A 14,846-nucleotide genomic window follows, 5' to 3' on the forward strand; every position below is an offset into this window, starting at 1 on the left:
TCAGATCAGAGGTAGAGGAGAATAGTTCTCACTTTACATTTCCTGGAGTTAAAGTGACTTCACTTGAAATCATGGCTCAAAAAATGCCTCTCTTATCCGAGGGGGAAAGGTAGGGACAGGATAATTGACTTGAGAGTAAAGTTTGAGTCTGATCATTAAAGAAGAGAATTCAATGTTAGGAATATTTGGGGATATGGAGCAGCAAGAGGCACTGTGGGGAAGGCAGCTTCTTGCTGCAAAAGACAAATAGGTTCTGAGCAAAGGGAGGATGTGTGGTAGCCCAGGGCAGACTCTGGCGCCAAGGTGCTTAGGTTTAAATCCTGCCTTTACCATTTACTTATTATTATTTTTCTGGCTGAGTCACTGCAACATGGGAATTGGTTCCCTGACCAGGAATTGAACCCATGCCCCCTGCAGTGGAAGCACAGAATCCTAACTGCTGGACTGCCAGGCAAGTCCCACCATTTATTTACTATGTGTAACTTTAGGCAAGCGAACTTCCTTCCTATGCCTCAGTTTCCTCATTTGTAATTAGAGATCAACAGTATCTACCTCATAAGAGTTTTAAGAAAAGCACAAGGATGGTATCAGTTAGTCGCTCAGTCGTGTCCAACTCTTTGTGACCCCATGAATCGCAGCACGCCAGGCCTCCCTGTCCATCACCAACTCCTGGAGTAATTCTTGATTCATACACTAATTATGGTCAGAGTTGGTTTTATAAGCAGCTTGTCTTTCCATTTCTACTCCATTACCTGTCACCTTGACATATGTTGTAGAGGAAGACACTTGGAAGTCAGAAGACCTGGGGGAAAACCTAACTCCCTTCAATTCCTAGCTTTGTGGAATAGGGTGAGTTCTTGATCTGTGTTTTTTTCATAGTAGGGAGTAATCTTAATTAGACTTGGCTCACTAAGATGCTATGAGACTCAAATAAAAGAATATTCAAAATCTTCTATTAAAGTTTCATTTATCATCTTTCCAAGAGTTAAGAAATTGGTCAGAAAACAGGTGATACTTTAATTTAGCAGGAAACAGATGGAAGAGAATGCATTGGAAGATTAAGGATGGCGTGGTGGGAGACTTATTTGTCCCACTTCCTGACTTTCTCAAGGGACAGACGGGTTCCAACACTATAAAATTTTCCTGGGCCTCAGAGAGGATTCTTAGCTACTGGGCAAATAGTACACACGTGTTGTTATTTATTTTTTTCTACCAAACCTACAATGGAGATCCAAGAACTTTTCTGTACGTTGTGTATCACATCCCAATAGGGTAAAATTAACCTAACATTTATAAGAAACTTTGTTAATATCATAAAGCAGATTAAAAACTCTTTTCCATTTGAACATTTTTACCAGAGCAGTCGTTTCCCAAAGAAAAAAATTTGAAAGGGAGGGAAAGCACAAAATTTGATTAGATCTTCAACAATAGCAGGTACTGGCTTCGATCTTACGGCCGCAATTAACTATATATTGGGCCCTTTTTCTCATCCATTAAATAGGGGCAACAATACCCTCTTCACACAATTGTTCTGTGATTAAGAACAAAGGCTAAAGGGTGAACCTACCAAGTCGCTGGGCCTCAAATAAACCCCTTCTCCTTCTTGCCTTTGACAGAAATGGCACTATCATTCCCATTTCACAGGTGGAGAAACCCGAAGTCGAGAACGTTCGGGTCCCCCTTCTCTACTTGCAACTCCGCAACCCCAAGTTCGGGTACGCCCAACTGCGGTTTCCAGTGTCAGGTCTGGCAGCGCGGATGCTCTCTCCTCGAGCTGCGTCTGGCGGCGCTGGAGGCCGTGATAATTGCTCGCAATACTCTTGAGGAATCCGAGCCTAATCAACGGCGCTTCAGGGACCAGCAAACTTTCCAACCTTTCCTAACCCCGCCTAGAATAAAGGTCGCAGGGAACCCTCTGCTCCAGCTACCGACGCCATCTTGGCCGCTACGTGTGACGCCACACGTAGCTGAACACGTAGCGGAGAGCCAGCCCATTGGCTGAGAGACCCGAGGAGAGGCGCGCGAAGCCGGGAGAGGAGGGTATGGAAGAAACTACAATCCCAGCTTTCTTTGCGCGTGCCCACCGAGAGCGAAAGAGGAGGGAGTTTGAGTTCAGACCACAATTCCCAGCAATCCTCGCGATGTCTCTCCTTTGCTTCCAAAACGTGGAGGAAAAGAGGGACAGAAGAATGGAGATCTTCTGGTGTCCGTTCTTCGAAAGGCGGGAAAGGCGAACTACACCTCCCGACTTGCAACGCGCGGCTGCGCCTGCGCCCTGATACCTGTCGCCATCTTGCCCGTTCAGAGGCACCGCAAACAAACCCAATTCCTGGTGTCCCCTAGTCTTGGCGGAGGAGCCTTTTAGATGAGCTCAGAAAGGCCGGGCAGGTGGGTGACTCTCAGACAGAGTGCTGGGAAGAGCTGGCAGGATAGCCAGTATGAAGGACCGCCGGGCCAAGCATTTGGAGCCTGGCTTGGGGCGCCCAGCCCCATCCTCCGTTGTCTCCTAACGGGATCGTGGGGCTCCCCTAGGTGGGCTTAGGGGAACTGGCAGGCCTGGTGCTGGAATTGCGGGGGTCCAGCTCCTGGGGGCCTGCCGGTGAGTCTTGGTCGTCTACCTGGCTGTCCGAGCGTCTACTCTTTCTCTCCGTTGTCCTCTCCGCTAAGGAGGGAGCGAGGCGCTGATTCCTACCAGAGCCCTTGACTCCGGCTACTGGTCCTTACAGAGCTTGGGTCGCGGGCTTGACATTGGGGTGGGTGCTGAGCGGCACGGGTGAGGAGGGTGGGCGGGCTACTCTTGTTGTGGTGTTGCGAGAGTGTGCGTGTTTGGGGAGGGGGCGGGGCAGGCTAGCCTCCTTGACACTTGAGTGGGGGGAGGATTAGACAGGATTCCGTTTTCCCGAGCGGGCTCCGGCAACCTCTGCCCAGGTTTCCAGTGCGATGCGGCCCCGCAGTAAGGTCCTCTGGCGGGGACGCATCGGGATGCCGTGACGTGGTGCTTGATTCCGGCGGTCGCCGGCCACCTCCAAGATCCTGTCGGGAGGCGGGGACTGGCTTGTGGAGGGAGCGGATTCCTTTGGCTCTGCCCCTTCTTCCTCTTCTCCACCCCTTTTCTTTATGTCATTCTGCCGACTGGAGCGCGCAGTCCAGTTCTCCTTGCTCTGGGTTGGTTCTTAGCTGAGAGGACTATGGGAAGTAGGGGGAGGGGGTTCAACTCCAGGCGTGGAGCTGGAGTTAGCAGCCCTAGCTCTTGGAAAAAGAGATGGTAGTTACTACGGATCGATGCCTGACTCCTAGTCTAGACACTGAGCTCGCTCATTCTTACATTCACTCATTCATTCATTCGTGTTACTCTTCTCAGTCATTTATTTAACAGATATTTACAGCAGATCTGCTGTGGGCTAAGCGGGTATTGTGCAAGGGCCCAGCGCCGTTGTCTTTTTCTAGACCAGGGGATTACCAGTCCGAAGTTTCTGACATCTAAACTTTTGGGAAACGCTTTTGTAAAGACTTCGGGGTGTAAATTCATCTTTCATTGTTAAGACGAGACAGTTCCATTTACCCACTTAGCATCTTAGGATCTTTACATACTGTATCTCATGTAATTCATAGTGAGAAACCTGGCAGAAGTCAAGTGAATTAATTGCCCAAGATTACATAGGTAGTAGCACCTATTTATTAAATAATGTGCCTGCCACTAGAATAAGAACTTCACATACACTATTATCCAGTTCTCATAACTGGGTGATAAAACCTCTACTTTATAGTAACACATGTTCAAGTAGACCTGTTTACCCAGGATCACACAGCCAGTAAGTTGTAAGATCTAATTAAAGCCATAGGTGTCTGATACCTGTGTTCTTTCCATGTGATAGGCTGGAATAGTAAGCTCCCAAATGGTTAAGTTCTTCATTTGTCAGAAGTTGTAAAGTGTGGAGGTGAAATAGGATTTTGAGATACTTTTACTGGTTTTGCTTCTTAACGTGTGGCTATCCAGGTGAGTGGGCTTTTGAATGTACTTTTGTAATGTGGTCTTTTGTAATTTGACTTTTTGGTTTTTGCTTTGGTAGGGAAGACAAGCTCTTTGGGGCTACCAAAAAGAAGCAGCAATGCCTGTTGTGTGGCCAACACTTTTGGATCTCAGCAGGGATGAATGCAAAAGGATTCTTCGAAAATTGGGTATGATTTTCATTTTTGATGTTTTGTGCCTCTCTGTGGTGCTTTTTGCTTTCTATTTGGGTCATGACTGTTTGCATGGATGTCATATTTCATGCTGTGTTAGAAATCCTTTAGAGGTATATAGTTCTTGTTTTACTCTTCGTTATTTCCTTAGTGCCTAGCATAGTGCTTTGTACACAGTAGATGCATGAATCATATTAATAACAATAGCAGCTAAGGATTCTTCACGGCTACTGGACTGAGTCCTTTACATTCAACATCTCATTTAATTGTCACTCAAACCAGATAGGTATTTTGCTTTTTATGTCCCCATTTTACAGATGATAAAACTGAAGCTTAGAACCCAGACTAATTCTTGACTAAGTCATGGGGTCAGAATTTCAACCCAGGGAATAGGATTCCAGTCTCACTTTAACATACTTTCAGGCTTCATGAGTGTGTGAATTACTTGTGTGTGCGTGTGTGCTCAGTTGCTTAGATGTATCTGACTCTTTGCGACCCCATGGGCTGGAGCCATATTGTTTCTGAGTTCTGAGTTAATGTAAGCTATGCTGACTTTCCCAAATTATATTTTACTATCAGTAATAAAACACCATTTACGCTTGTAATGAATTATTGAGTGCTTCTTTTCCTTTAGGGCAGTCTTTCTCAAGCAGCATTTAGGGAGAGAATTAAGCCCTAATGCTAAGGCCTTCATTGTATGTAATGAACCAAGTTTTCTACCTGATTCTAGAATGGTATGTTATCTATTGTTTTGGGGACAATTGAGAAAAAAAGAGTTACTCAAATCATTTTCTGTATTCTGTGATTCAAATGAGAATCCTGGGTTGAGAAATGTAGCTTTAGGCTCTAAGATTCAAGGAGGACATTTTTGTCTTATTTACCACTATAGTCTTAGACCAGCACATAGTAATGACTCAATAAATGAAAAAAATAATTTGGAAAAGAACATTAAATATTTTGGCAGAGGATAGCAATTATTTAGATATCTGTGATTTTGAAGGAGAAAGTGCGGACTTTGAATTCACGTAGATTTAGGATCTTGATCCTGTTACTAATGACTGACATCCAAAAGCAAGTTGTTTAATCTCCCTAAATCTATTGATACTTTTGTAAATGAAGGGTAATAATATCTGCCTCATAAGTTTGTGGGTTAAGTGTATACAGAAAGGGCCTATCACAGTGTCCGACATCTGAGTATATAGCATTTTAAAGCAGTTGCTTTCAGACACTTATTTATTTGCAGTTGAATCTTTTCTTCACAAGAAATCTTTGTTGGAAATTTCTGAGGATAAATCTGAATCATAGCTAGTCTGGCCTTAACTGCTAATAATCTTTGCCCTTTTTATTTTCCCTTAGGGGCTACCATGAAGATTTCTATATTTTAAACTATTTCTTAACATTGTACTTTAGTACCTTGGTTTTTTTTTTTTAATAAATATTCCTTTATTTTATTTTTTAACATTTAACTTTATAAGTTAAATTTTACTACCCCTTCAAGGTTTTCTATACACTGATAGGCAATTGGCCTGACTTGTTAGCTACCAGTTATAAAATTGGATTTGTATTTATTTCATAGCTGAAATAGTTACAGAGTTACTGTGATCTGTTCAGATCACAACTGCAGTCAGTTGCTTTAGTTTCTGGGCTTTTGGGACCTCAAATGAAGAGACTATGTTTAAATATAAAAATTGTAAGCTTTAAGTCTTAAATTTATCCTTTTATTCAGAGCTGTGTAGGTAATGTTGCTGAAGAGCTGCTTCTGTACTGAAAAGAACAGCCTTCCTATAGGGAATGTCATTTTCAGTGATCCTTCTTTGGGGCGGTGAGCTTTGACAGTGATTTGCAGAATGACTTCCTCCTCACCCGTTGGCTCATTATCATAACAGTGAAACCTTTGAATTGCTTTCAGACGCTAGCTCTAGGTCCAGAGTATAGAGAAGGTACTGTGTTTAAGAATTAGCTTAAAATATTTTAAGGATTAGCTTTTAAAAGATTCTTTTAAAACAGTTATAAATTATTTTAACATAAGATGTTAAACATTTATATTTTACTCGTGAAAGTGTTAGTTGCTCAGTTGTGTAGCCCACCAGGCTCATCATTCCTTGGGATTCTCCAGGTAAGAATACTGAAGTGGGTTGCCATTTCCTTCTCCAGGGGATCTTCCGATTCAGGGATCAAACGTGGGTCTCCTGCCTTGCAGGCAGATTCTTTACTGTTTGAGCCACCAGGGAAGCCCACATAGATATTGGCATAGAGAATTTCTATCTCTGTATAACTCTAACTTGGGGCTTTATGAAATATAGTATTCATATTGGGTGGCAGGTTTGTTTAAATGGAATGGGTTGAGGCTTTATTAAAATAGTTCAGATCCTTTGTTTTCTGTGGTTTTTCATGTGTTAATTATTTCACTATACTTAAGTGTCATTAAAGTTAACACTGTAATAGAATGGTATCAAAAATAATACCAGAAATTCTACTGAGCTTGATATTGTCAGAATCTTAGGATTCTCATCAAAATGGAAAGCCACAAATGTGAATGAGGTTGGGAAGCTAGCCGATGTTCTTTACAGTGAGTGAATTTCTCACTGAATGAAGGGAAAGTGTGCCTTGGATTGTGTACCTGTGAGAATTGTGTTCTGAGTTATACAGTTTTGTGTGCAGTTGCTACCTCTTCTATGCATGACTTTTTAGTTAGACTTGGAATGAGACTTGAGATGTCAAAAATCTTTGTGTTTAGTTAATTTCACTTTCTAAAAAATACTGTGAAATAGTGAAATTTCGATCACCATAAATTTCACAGGCCAAAAGTGAACCTTTTCCTTAAATCACTTCTCTCTGACCTCTCCATCTCTTTTTATGGTATTGTCATTTTCCTAAATATCTTGGAAACTGAAAAACCTGGTTTTTAATCACTTTGAGAATAGGGACCTTGTTTTGTTTATGGAGAAGGCAATGGCACCCCACTCCAGTACTCTTGCCTGGAAAATCCCATGGACGGAGGAGCCTGGTTGGCTGCAGTCCATGGGGTCGCGAAGAGTCGGACACGACTGAGCGACTTCACTCACTTTGACCTTTGTTTATATAAAGATTCGCCTTGGTACCTTGCAGTAGTAGTAGTGTTCAGTTAGTAGTTAGGTTTGAATTAGTGGCTAGTCAAGTACAGACATATTTTTACTCTTCCTAGTATAAAACTCTCAAAATAGTGACTATTACTGGAAATTTAACGTCTTTATGAAACATTATATGCTCTTTTACTCTGTTCTTTTTGCACATTTGCATTTTCCCCACCTGCCTAGAGCACAGTTCTGTTTCTGAGTAAAGCTTATGCTTCTAGACTAGATGATAATTTTCCTCTGTGCCTTTACCACTGTATTGTAAACTGTGTCAGAATTGTCTAATGACTTGATTCACTGTAACTTTATTCTAGAGTTAACTTCTTAAGGCAGGGTTTAGCATACTATCTCGTATATATAATGGGACTCAACACTGATTTGTTGAATAAAATACTCGATAAATGAGGCATGAACATTTGGAGTATAGTGATTTCTTAAATTATCCCTAGTGTCTTTCTGAACTCTACTTTGGGTTCTGATAAAAGCTGAAATATGTTTTTTGGATCAAAGTATTTCCAGGGAAGCAGAGTTTGTCCTTCCAGAAGGACATGAAACATCTACCTAATGTCCAGTGTAGGTTGAACATGCAGGATGTTTACACATGTTTACACATGGAACAATTCAGTTGGACAAGACATGTCTATTTAATATGGTCAACTCACTCTTCTATATAAATTCTTTTTTTTTTTTGACAGAACTGTGGATAATACAAACTGAATGAGGCTACTATTTTACTGTTATTGTAGTATCTTGAATGCAGCTATGCATGCCTTAGATTGGCTAACATTCAGTATCTATTATATGTAAGGCATTGGCAAATACTGGCAGTAAGTTGGATCTATTAAGAGGATAACTGTAGTCTAGATACTTATTTCCCATCATTTTGTTTTCTTCAGGTCTACTTGTCTCATAGTGTTTATGGTTTGAAACAACTATTTTATTATTTCTCATGATTCTATGGGTTGCTCATCTTGCCTGAGCTCGCTCCCATGGCTCTATTCAGCTGGAAGCTTAGCTGGTTAGTTGGGCTCAGCTAAGATGGCTGGGCCGCTCTCTCCATGTGACCTTTCATCCTGTGCTTCTTCACAGCTTGGTGATCTTAAGGTTCCAAGAGAACAAGGCCCTGTGTGCAAGGCTGCTGTTTGCATCATGTATGTGATGTTCCATTGGCCAAAGCGAGTCACATGCCAAGTCCAGAGTCATTGTTGGAGGTACTATAGAAAGGTAGTACATGAGGAAGTATACTGAGAAGCAGGCATGGTTCATTGGGAGCCATTGAGGGCTTTTTGGTTTTATAGTTTAACCACTACTAGGGACAACAGTTTCATTAAATAATGGTTGTTGCTGTGGAAAGTTAGTGAAATGAAACTGTCTGGAATTAGGTTTCAGTGTATTATGTCCTGATTTCTGTAAGAGCCAAAATTCATGTTTGCTAATCTGCCTTAGTCATTTTGCTGGTGGTTTCAATTTGTTGGTGGTTTCTTCAGGGTACCTTCAAAGTGTCTTCTAGGGCACTAGGTGAAAAAACTAGGACCAGAGATGAGAAAGGACTTACCCAAGGTCACACAACTAATGTCAGTGCTGGAGCCAGAATCTGGTCATTTGACTCTTGATCCAGTAGTTTTTCAGTTGCACACTATTCACAGATGGAATATAGGTTGAATTCTTAGGCAAGCTTAAGGAATTATTTCAAAATTTTATCAGTAAAGCTACCTATCAATAATACTAAGAACTTCTCTTAGCAGCCTTATTATACCACTGGGAACCTATTCGCAGTTGTTGGTAGCATCCCAGTTGAATGTTCTTCAGTGATGATATGTAAAGCAAAATATTTAGACTTTTCTTCCTAAACTTTTACACACATGACTTCTATGAGGCAGTAAAAAAAGAAAATAAGATTATAAAAGCCACATTTAATGTATGTTAGTAGATAAAATTTTTAATAAGAGGACATTAATGAAATATTTGCATATTGATTTTTAGGTTTCCTGCCCTGAAGTTTCACTGTATATAGCCATAGTATTAAAATATTGATGGTCTATTTTGATAAAATAATTTTCTTCTTCTAGAATTGGAGGCATATGCTGGAGTTATCAGTGCACTTCGGGCACAGGGAGATCTCACCAAGGAAAAGAAAGATCTTCTTGGAGAACTCTCAAAAGTTCTTAGGTAAATTATCATAAAAGTTTGTGAGACATGACTTTAGAAATTTCATTTTGAGATATTTTGGTACTTTTCACTCTTATGCTGAAGACAGAGGTGTTCAAGTTGTTGGTACTTAGATATCCCATCCCGGTTGTGTGCTTTGTTACAGAAAATTATGTAATTTACCATTTATTCTGTACTCTAATCAGAAAAGGTTTAAGGCAGGTTATTTTAGCTTTGGGCCAGTTGGAAAAGGGAACTATTTTTAACCTGGGTAAAGCAAAGAAGAGCTAGGAGTGACTGGATATGAAGATCTAGAGTGGCCAAGTGGCATTTGTTAGGGGGTAGGAGAAGACACTAGGAAGTTGTTGTCTTAGTTTATAGAAATGGGTAGTGATTATATCGGAGAAGGCAATGGCACCCCACTCCAGTACTCTTGCCTGGAAAATCCCATGGATGGAGGAGCCTGGAAGGCTGCAGTCCATGGGGTCGCTGAGAGTCGGACACGACAGAGCGACTTCACTTTCACTTTTCATTTTCATGCATTGGAGGAGGAAATGGCAACCCACTCCAGTGTTCTTGCCTGGAGAATCCCAGGGATGGGGGAGCCTGGTGGGCTGCTGTCTATGGGGTTGCACAGAGTCAGACATGACTGAAGCGACTTAGCAGCAGCAGCATTAGGGACAGTTGATCTCTTCAGCTTCCCATTAGTGTGGGACTTCAATTTATTAAAAAAAAAAAAATCTGGTGAAAGGGATTCTTTGATACTTTGCCTTGATCCATTCTTAACATCTTGAGCTTTCTCAGAAAATTCAGTGCTGTTTTAACTGAAATTTCCTTTCTACATTTAAGACCATTTTGTCATATTTTTAAAGTGAATATAGGGAAGAAATTTTTTTCCCCCTACATTCAATTAACAGCAAAGTAGCTATATTATTAAATCCTGTCTTAATGCCTCCATACTTAACAATTTATATTTTTCATTTGTTGTTTATATTGCCTCATAAATTCTGCTTTTAAGCCCCTTAAATAGTTTAATCAATGGTATAGATTTAGCTTAGCAATAAGGATTATAGTTTCAAGGATGGTATTTATTTTATTATTTATGAATGGAATGGGTATAGCCTTTTTTTTTTTTACTTGTTTAGATTTAACTTTACATATATTTAATCAGGATCAACATAAGCACCTTTTTACCGTAGTGGTGATGTGATATAATGCAGAAGACACATAGCTTCAGTGTTGAGTAATAAAGGAGTAATATCCTGGTGTCAAGTTTCATAGCATATGAAACAGTATCTTGTCACTTTCATTTCTTTGTTATATTTACTGAACATAAAATTTTAGACTCTTAAGCTTTAGAAAGGACTTTGTTTTGAGGGCCAAAATCTCAGTAACCATGATTAGAGGTCATTCAGTGGTTTGTATTTTTAGATAAGAGGAACCTCTGCTAATCTTGACTATGGTCTGACATTTCTGAGTTTTGGACGTTAATGACTTCATATCAAACTGAATTTGTCTTTCTGTGATTTGTAATTTGTATAATTTGTACACATTTATAATTTGTAATTTATAATTAGAATTTAGTTACAAATTCTCTCTACAATTATAATTCTCTCTACAATTACACAAAATCAGTCTGAATCCTTTTCTATGACTTTAATTAAAGCATTTGAAGATATATATATTAGACCCTTGTCTTTATCTTTTTTACACATCAATTCCCCTCCTCCCCCACAAACAAAATGTTAACTTAAACATTAATATAGAGAAGAACTGCCTGCTTGGCAGAGTTCTATAATGGCTATTTTTTTTCATAGCATCTCAACAGAACGCCACCGTGCTGAAGTTCGGAGAGCAGTAAACGATGAACGGTTAACAACAATTGCACATAAGTAAGCCATTAGTCATACCACCCCTGATTTTTCATGACGTAGTATACCATAGTTTTGAAACAGTCTTCCTATTGTGTAGAGATTCCTGAGTCTTTTATCTTGATAGTAATATCTCTGTACTCAGGGATCCTAATCGTAGCTGTGTTAACTGTTTATTTTATTGGTTATGTTTTGCATTTGGTTAGGCAAGCTCTAAGTACTCAGGTCAAATCCTGTTACAATGTAATCTCTGTGTACCTAAAGGGCTCAACAGTTTAGCAGGTGATTTCCTTATTTGAAACAAAGTTTAATAACAAAGTAGCCCCAAATTTGACAGCCCCTTAGAGTTTCTTTGTAACAGTATTTGATATGTATACATATTGCTTTATAAATAGACATTATAAATTTTTTGACTAATATTTCATGTATTTTGAGATTCAGAAAAAGATTGTAACATATAGCCTGGTTCTAAGAAATATGAATACAGTGTATTTTAATTTACTTTGAAAAGTCAACAAAATACAATTATAAAGGATTCTTATCAAGTTGGTTTCAGATCATTATAACTATTTGATAGATGGGGTGGAGGGTGGTGGAAGATAGGACTGAGCATTAATGGAGTATGAATGGAGAGAGTGCCTCCTGAAAAATAGAAAAGAGCAGAAATTATCCTTTAAAATGTTAATGCAAGATGGTAGAAACATTTGATAAAATAAGGTATGTTATAGAAGAATTCATTTGCTTTTTATTTTTGTCTTAATGTGAACTAAAGCTAAAAGAAAAATTTTGGTACCTTTCCATTCTGTAATAAATAGTGCTTTTAACCCAATTGGCAGTATTAGTATTGACCCCGAAGATCCATTAGCTTCATGTTGCACTTCTCTGTTCCTCATTTTACTTGACTGATAAAATGGGGTACTACCTTTTTAACTGCATAGTTTGAAAGATAAGCAGTTTGAATTTGGAGATTTTTCAGTGGTAGATATCTATGCACTGTAGAAATTTGGAAATTTTCCTCTAGTGACATTAAGTATTGTTAGGCCAACATGGCTGAAACATTTAAATATTAATGTGCTCCTTCTTTTAAATTTCTCTAAACTTTTAAATTGAGATACTCTAAAAATAGTAATTGAGCCTAGATTCTAATTTGAGAACTGGTAATAGGAAACTTATGTGCTAGATAATGAAGTAGTGAATAGTAGTTTGCATTCAGAGGCACTTAGAGACAAAATTAGTACCTTAAAAACATTGGAACAGTATTGTGGGGCAATTAGTTATAAGTTGATGCATCAGTTTCATACTTAAAGATAACATTTATTTAGTCTCCTTTTCCTTTTTTCCCCTTTAAAGAATGAATTTATCCTTATATTTGGGTGAAAGACCAAGTTACAGGTATGCAAATAGGTTATTATTATTTCAGGCTTTTTCTTGTATTTATTTCAAAATGGAAGCTCTCAATTATTCAGGGGCACATACTTCATTTATGAATTAACCAAGCCCCTTGCTTTTCCTCCTCTTCTCCTCCTCCCCTTCCTAATACTGCCCACCCTTTAGCTATTTTGCTGCTTGAAAGTAGTCAGAGGGTGGGAAGGGAGAGGAGGTGAAAATTTTAATCAGTCATTTTACTACTTGTTAGTTGTTCTGGAAAAGGTTTGATGGAAGAAATTTTAAGTATTTGCCAAAGTATTTTGGTTAATATGCGAGTTTCTTTAATCTGTTTGACCTCTCCCTTTCCCTCCTCTCTCTATTAGCATGGATAATTGAGAGTTGGCTTCTACCTACCTGTTTCCTCTTTTTTTCTCTACTTTTCTGATTTCTTTAATACATGAATTTAATTTTTTGAAAAACGTTTACTTCAGTGTATAATTTTAAGCTTCTCAGGCGTTTCCATACTCCTGTTTTAATATTTTATATTGTGGTTTTAGTTTGACCAGATGTTGTATTTACTCGTGGAGCCCAAGGGGCAATGGGTGGGTAATGCTGAGGAAGACGTAGATCCCTCATTCTCTCCGTCTCCTTTGCCCTCTGTAGCGACAGAACCTAGTTCTAAAGATTATCTATAGGAGAGTTTCATACTCTGAGCCTGAAAAAAGTAACTTGAGCCAAGCAGGAATGCATCTGAACTGACTGCATTCCCTTTCTCCTCTCCCTTCCCTCCCCCATTCAAAACAGCAGCTTAGGCCAGAAGGAATGTTTGAAAGGTGAAAAGAAAGCCAAGAAGATTGAGCACAAAGGAGGTGGAAACAAAAGGAGTCGAGTGTCTGGGATCAAAGAAAAGCCTTGCTTGAACCATAACACGTTTTTATTATTTGATACTCTAATTCAGTTTTGAGACATGACAGAATATTATAGTATCAAAGCCTGGAATGTTAAGAGGCCTCACAGTTTTTAATTGGGCCACTCTTGGCAGCATTGTATCTAAAGAAAGTAGCTATCCAGAATGACTGATCTCTTAACTCCTTCCCCATCAGCTAGACATTCATGGATACTGTGTGAGCCTCTCAGTGAGGATTTCATGCTGGTGCCATGCACACCAAAGGATGCAAGGGCCAAGGTGGTTCTACTAGTGTCAGACTTCTCAGAAAAGGGGCTCGGAGCAAGGTTTCCACCCCCCACCCCTTGCTATATTTAGTATAAATAAAGAGATGTTCTTTGAAACTTAGGAATCCCAGGGAAGCCATGGAATAAGATGTTTACAGAAACCTGGAAAATTCTTTTTAGATGATTTGTGCAACTAATGCATATTTACACCCTTATTAATAAGCAAATAGGAATTTTAAATCTAATTCTAACATGATGAGTAATTTTTCACTCACTTAAAAAAATTTGAGCACGTTTGCGTGAGTAGAAATTTGGAAGATTTATAAGTCTTTTTAAAAGTTGCAGTTGTGTTTTTTGCACTGCAGATTCTGTCTTTTCAATAGCATATATATTCGTGTGTTTAAATTATTAATCTTCCATAATTTCTGCCACTATTTAACAGTGTACCAGGTAAGTGTAGACATCATTTTATTTGTGTGGTAAACTTTGATCAAGCAAATTTCTTAGCGACTTTCTAGTAAAATGGTAGCAAAATAGGAGTAAGCCAAGAAAATACTGAATAGCTTTTAGAACTTTTTCCCTTTGACAATCAGTAATAGCCCTTTTCTGTCTCTCTTGTTTGTACCATTCTCTGTTTCAAAACTAGCATCAATTTGGAGATTACATGCTAACAGATTTGTGAGGGTTATCGGGGTTTTAGGAATCCCTCTTTGCCGTGTCTTAGGTAGGCCTGTGTTAAGCATAGGGAATTTGCAGATTTCCCACAATAACTCAGTTGGATTCATCAACTCCTAGAAATTCTTTTCTTAACTGAATGTAAATTCTTCTCAAGTTGTAATTTGTTTCATTCATTGAAAGTTTATAGATTAGACAACAGTGTCTAGTTAGTATAAATCAAAGGCAAAAGTTAGACATGAAACACATTGAAAATTTTTATACCTTCTACTTGTGATGTGGCAGTTCATTTCAATAGCATGATGTATGCTTGTTA

The 14,846-nt window shown here is 39.1% G+C and overlaps 1 protein-coding gene across 4 annotated transcripts in view; it reads left to right on the forward strand.

The window, feature by feature from the left end:
* Positions 1–4,109: 4,109 nt before the first annotated feature.
* Positions 4,110–14,846, forward strand: part of EMSY (EMSY transcriptional repressor, BRCA2 interacting) — a 79,438-nt gene continuing 68,701 nt past the window's right edge. For 2 of the 4 annotated variants that reach the window (XM_068988430.1, XM_068988431.1), the window contains exons 1-4: positions 4,110–4,179; positions 9,365–9,464; positions 11,261–11,335; positions 12,665–12,706. In XM_068988430.1, the coding sequence (XP_068844531.1) occupies positions 4,110–4,179; positions 9,365–9,464; positions 11,261–11,335; positions 12,665–12,706 (287 nt within the window). The remainder of the gene's footprint in view (positions 4,180–9,364; positions 9,465–11,260; positions 11,336–12,664; positions 12,707–14,846) is intronic. The other 2 variants (XM_068988432.1, XM_068988433.1) reach the window with 1 other exon arrangement.

Source organism: Capricornis sumatraensis, chromosome 16, assembly GCF_032405125.1.
Source record: "Capricornis sumatraensis isolate serow.1 chromosome 16, serow.2, whole genome shotgun sequence".
Classification (NCBI taxonomy): Eukaryota; Metazoa; Chordata; class Mammalia; order Artiodactyla; family Bovidae; genus Capricornis; species Capricornis sumatraensis.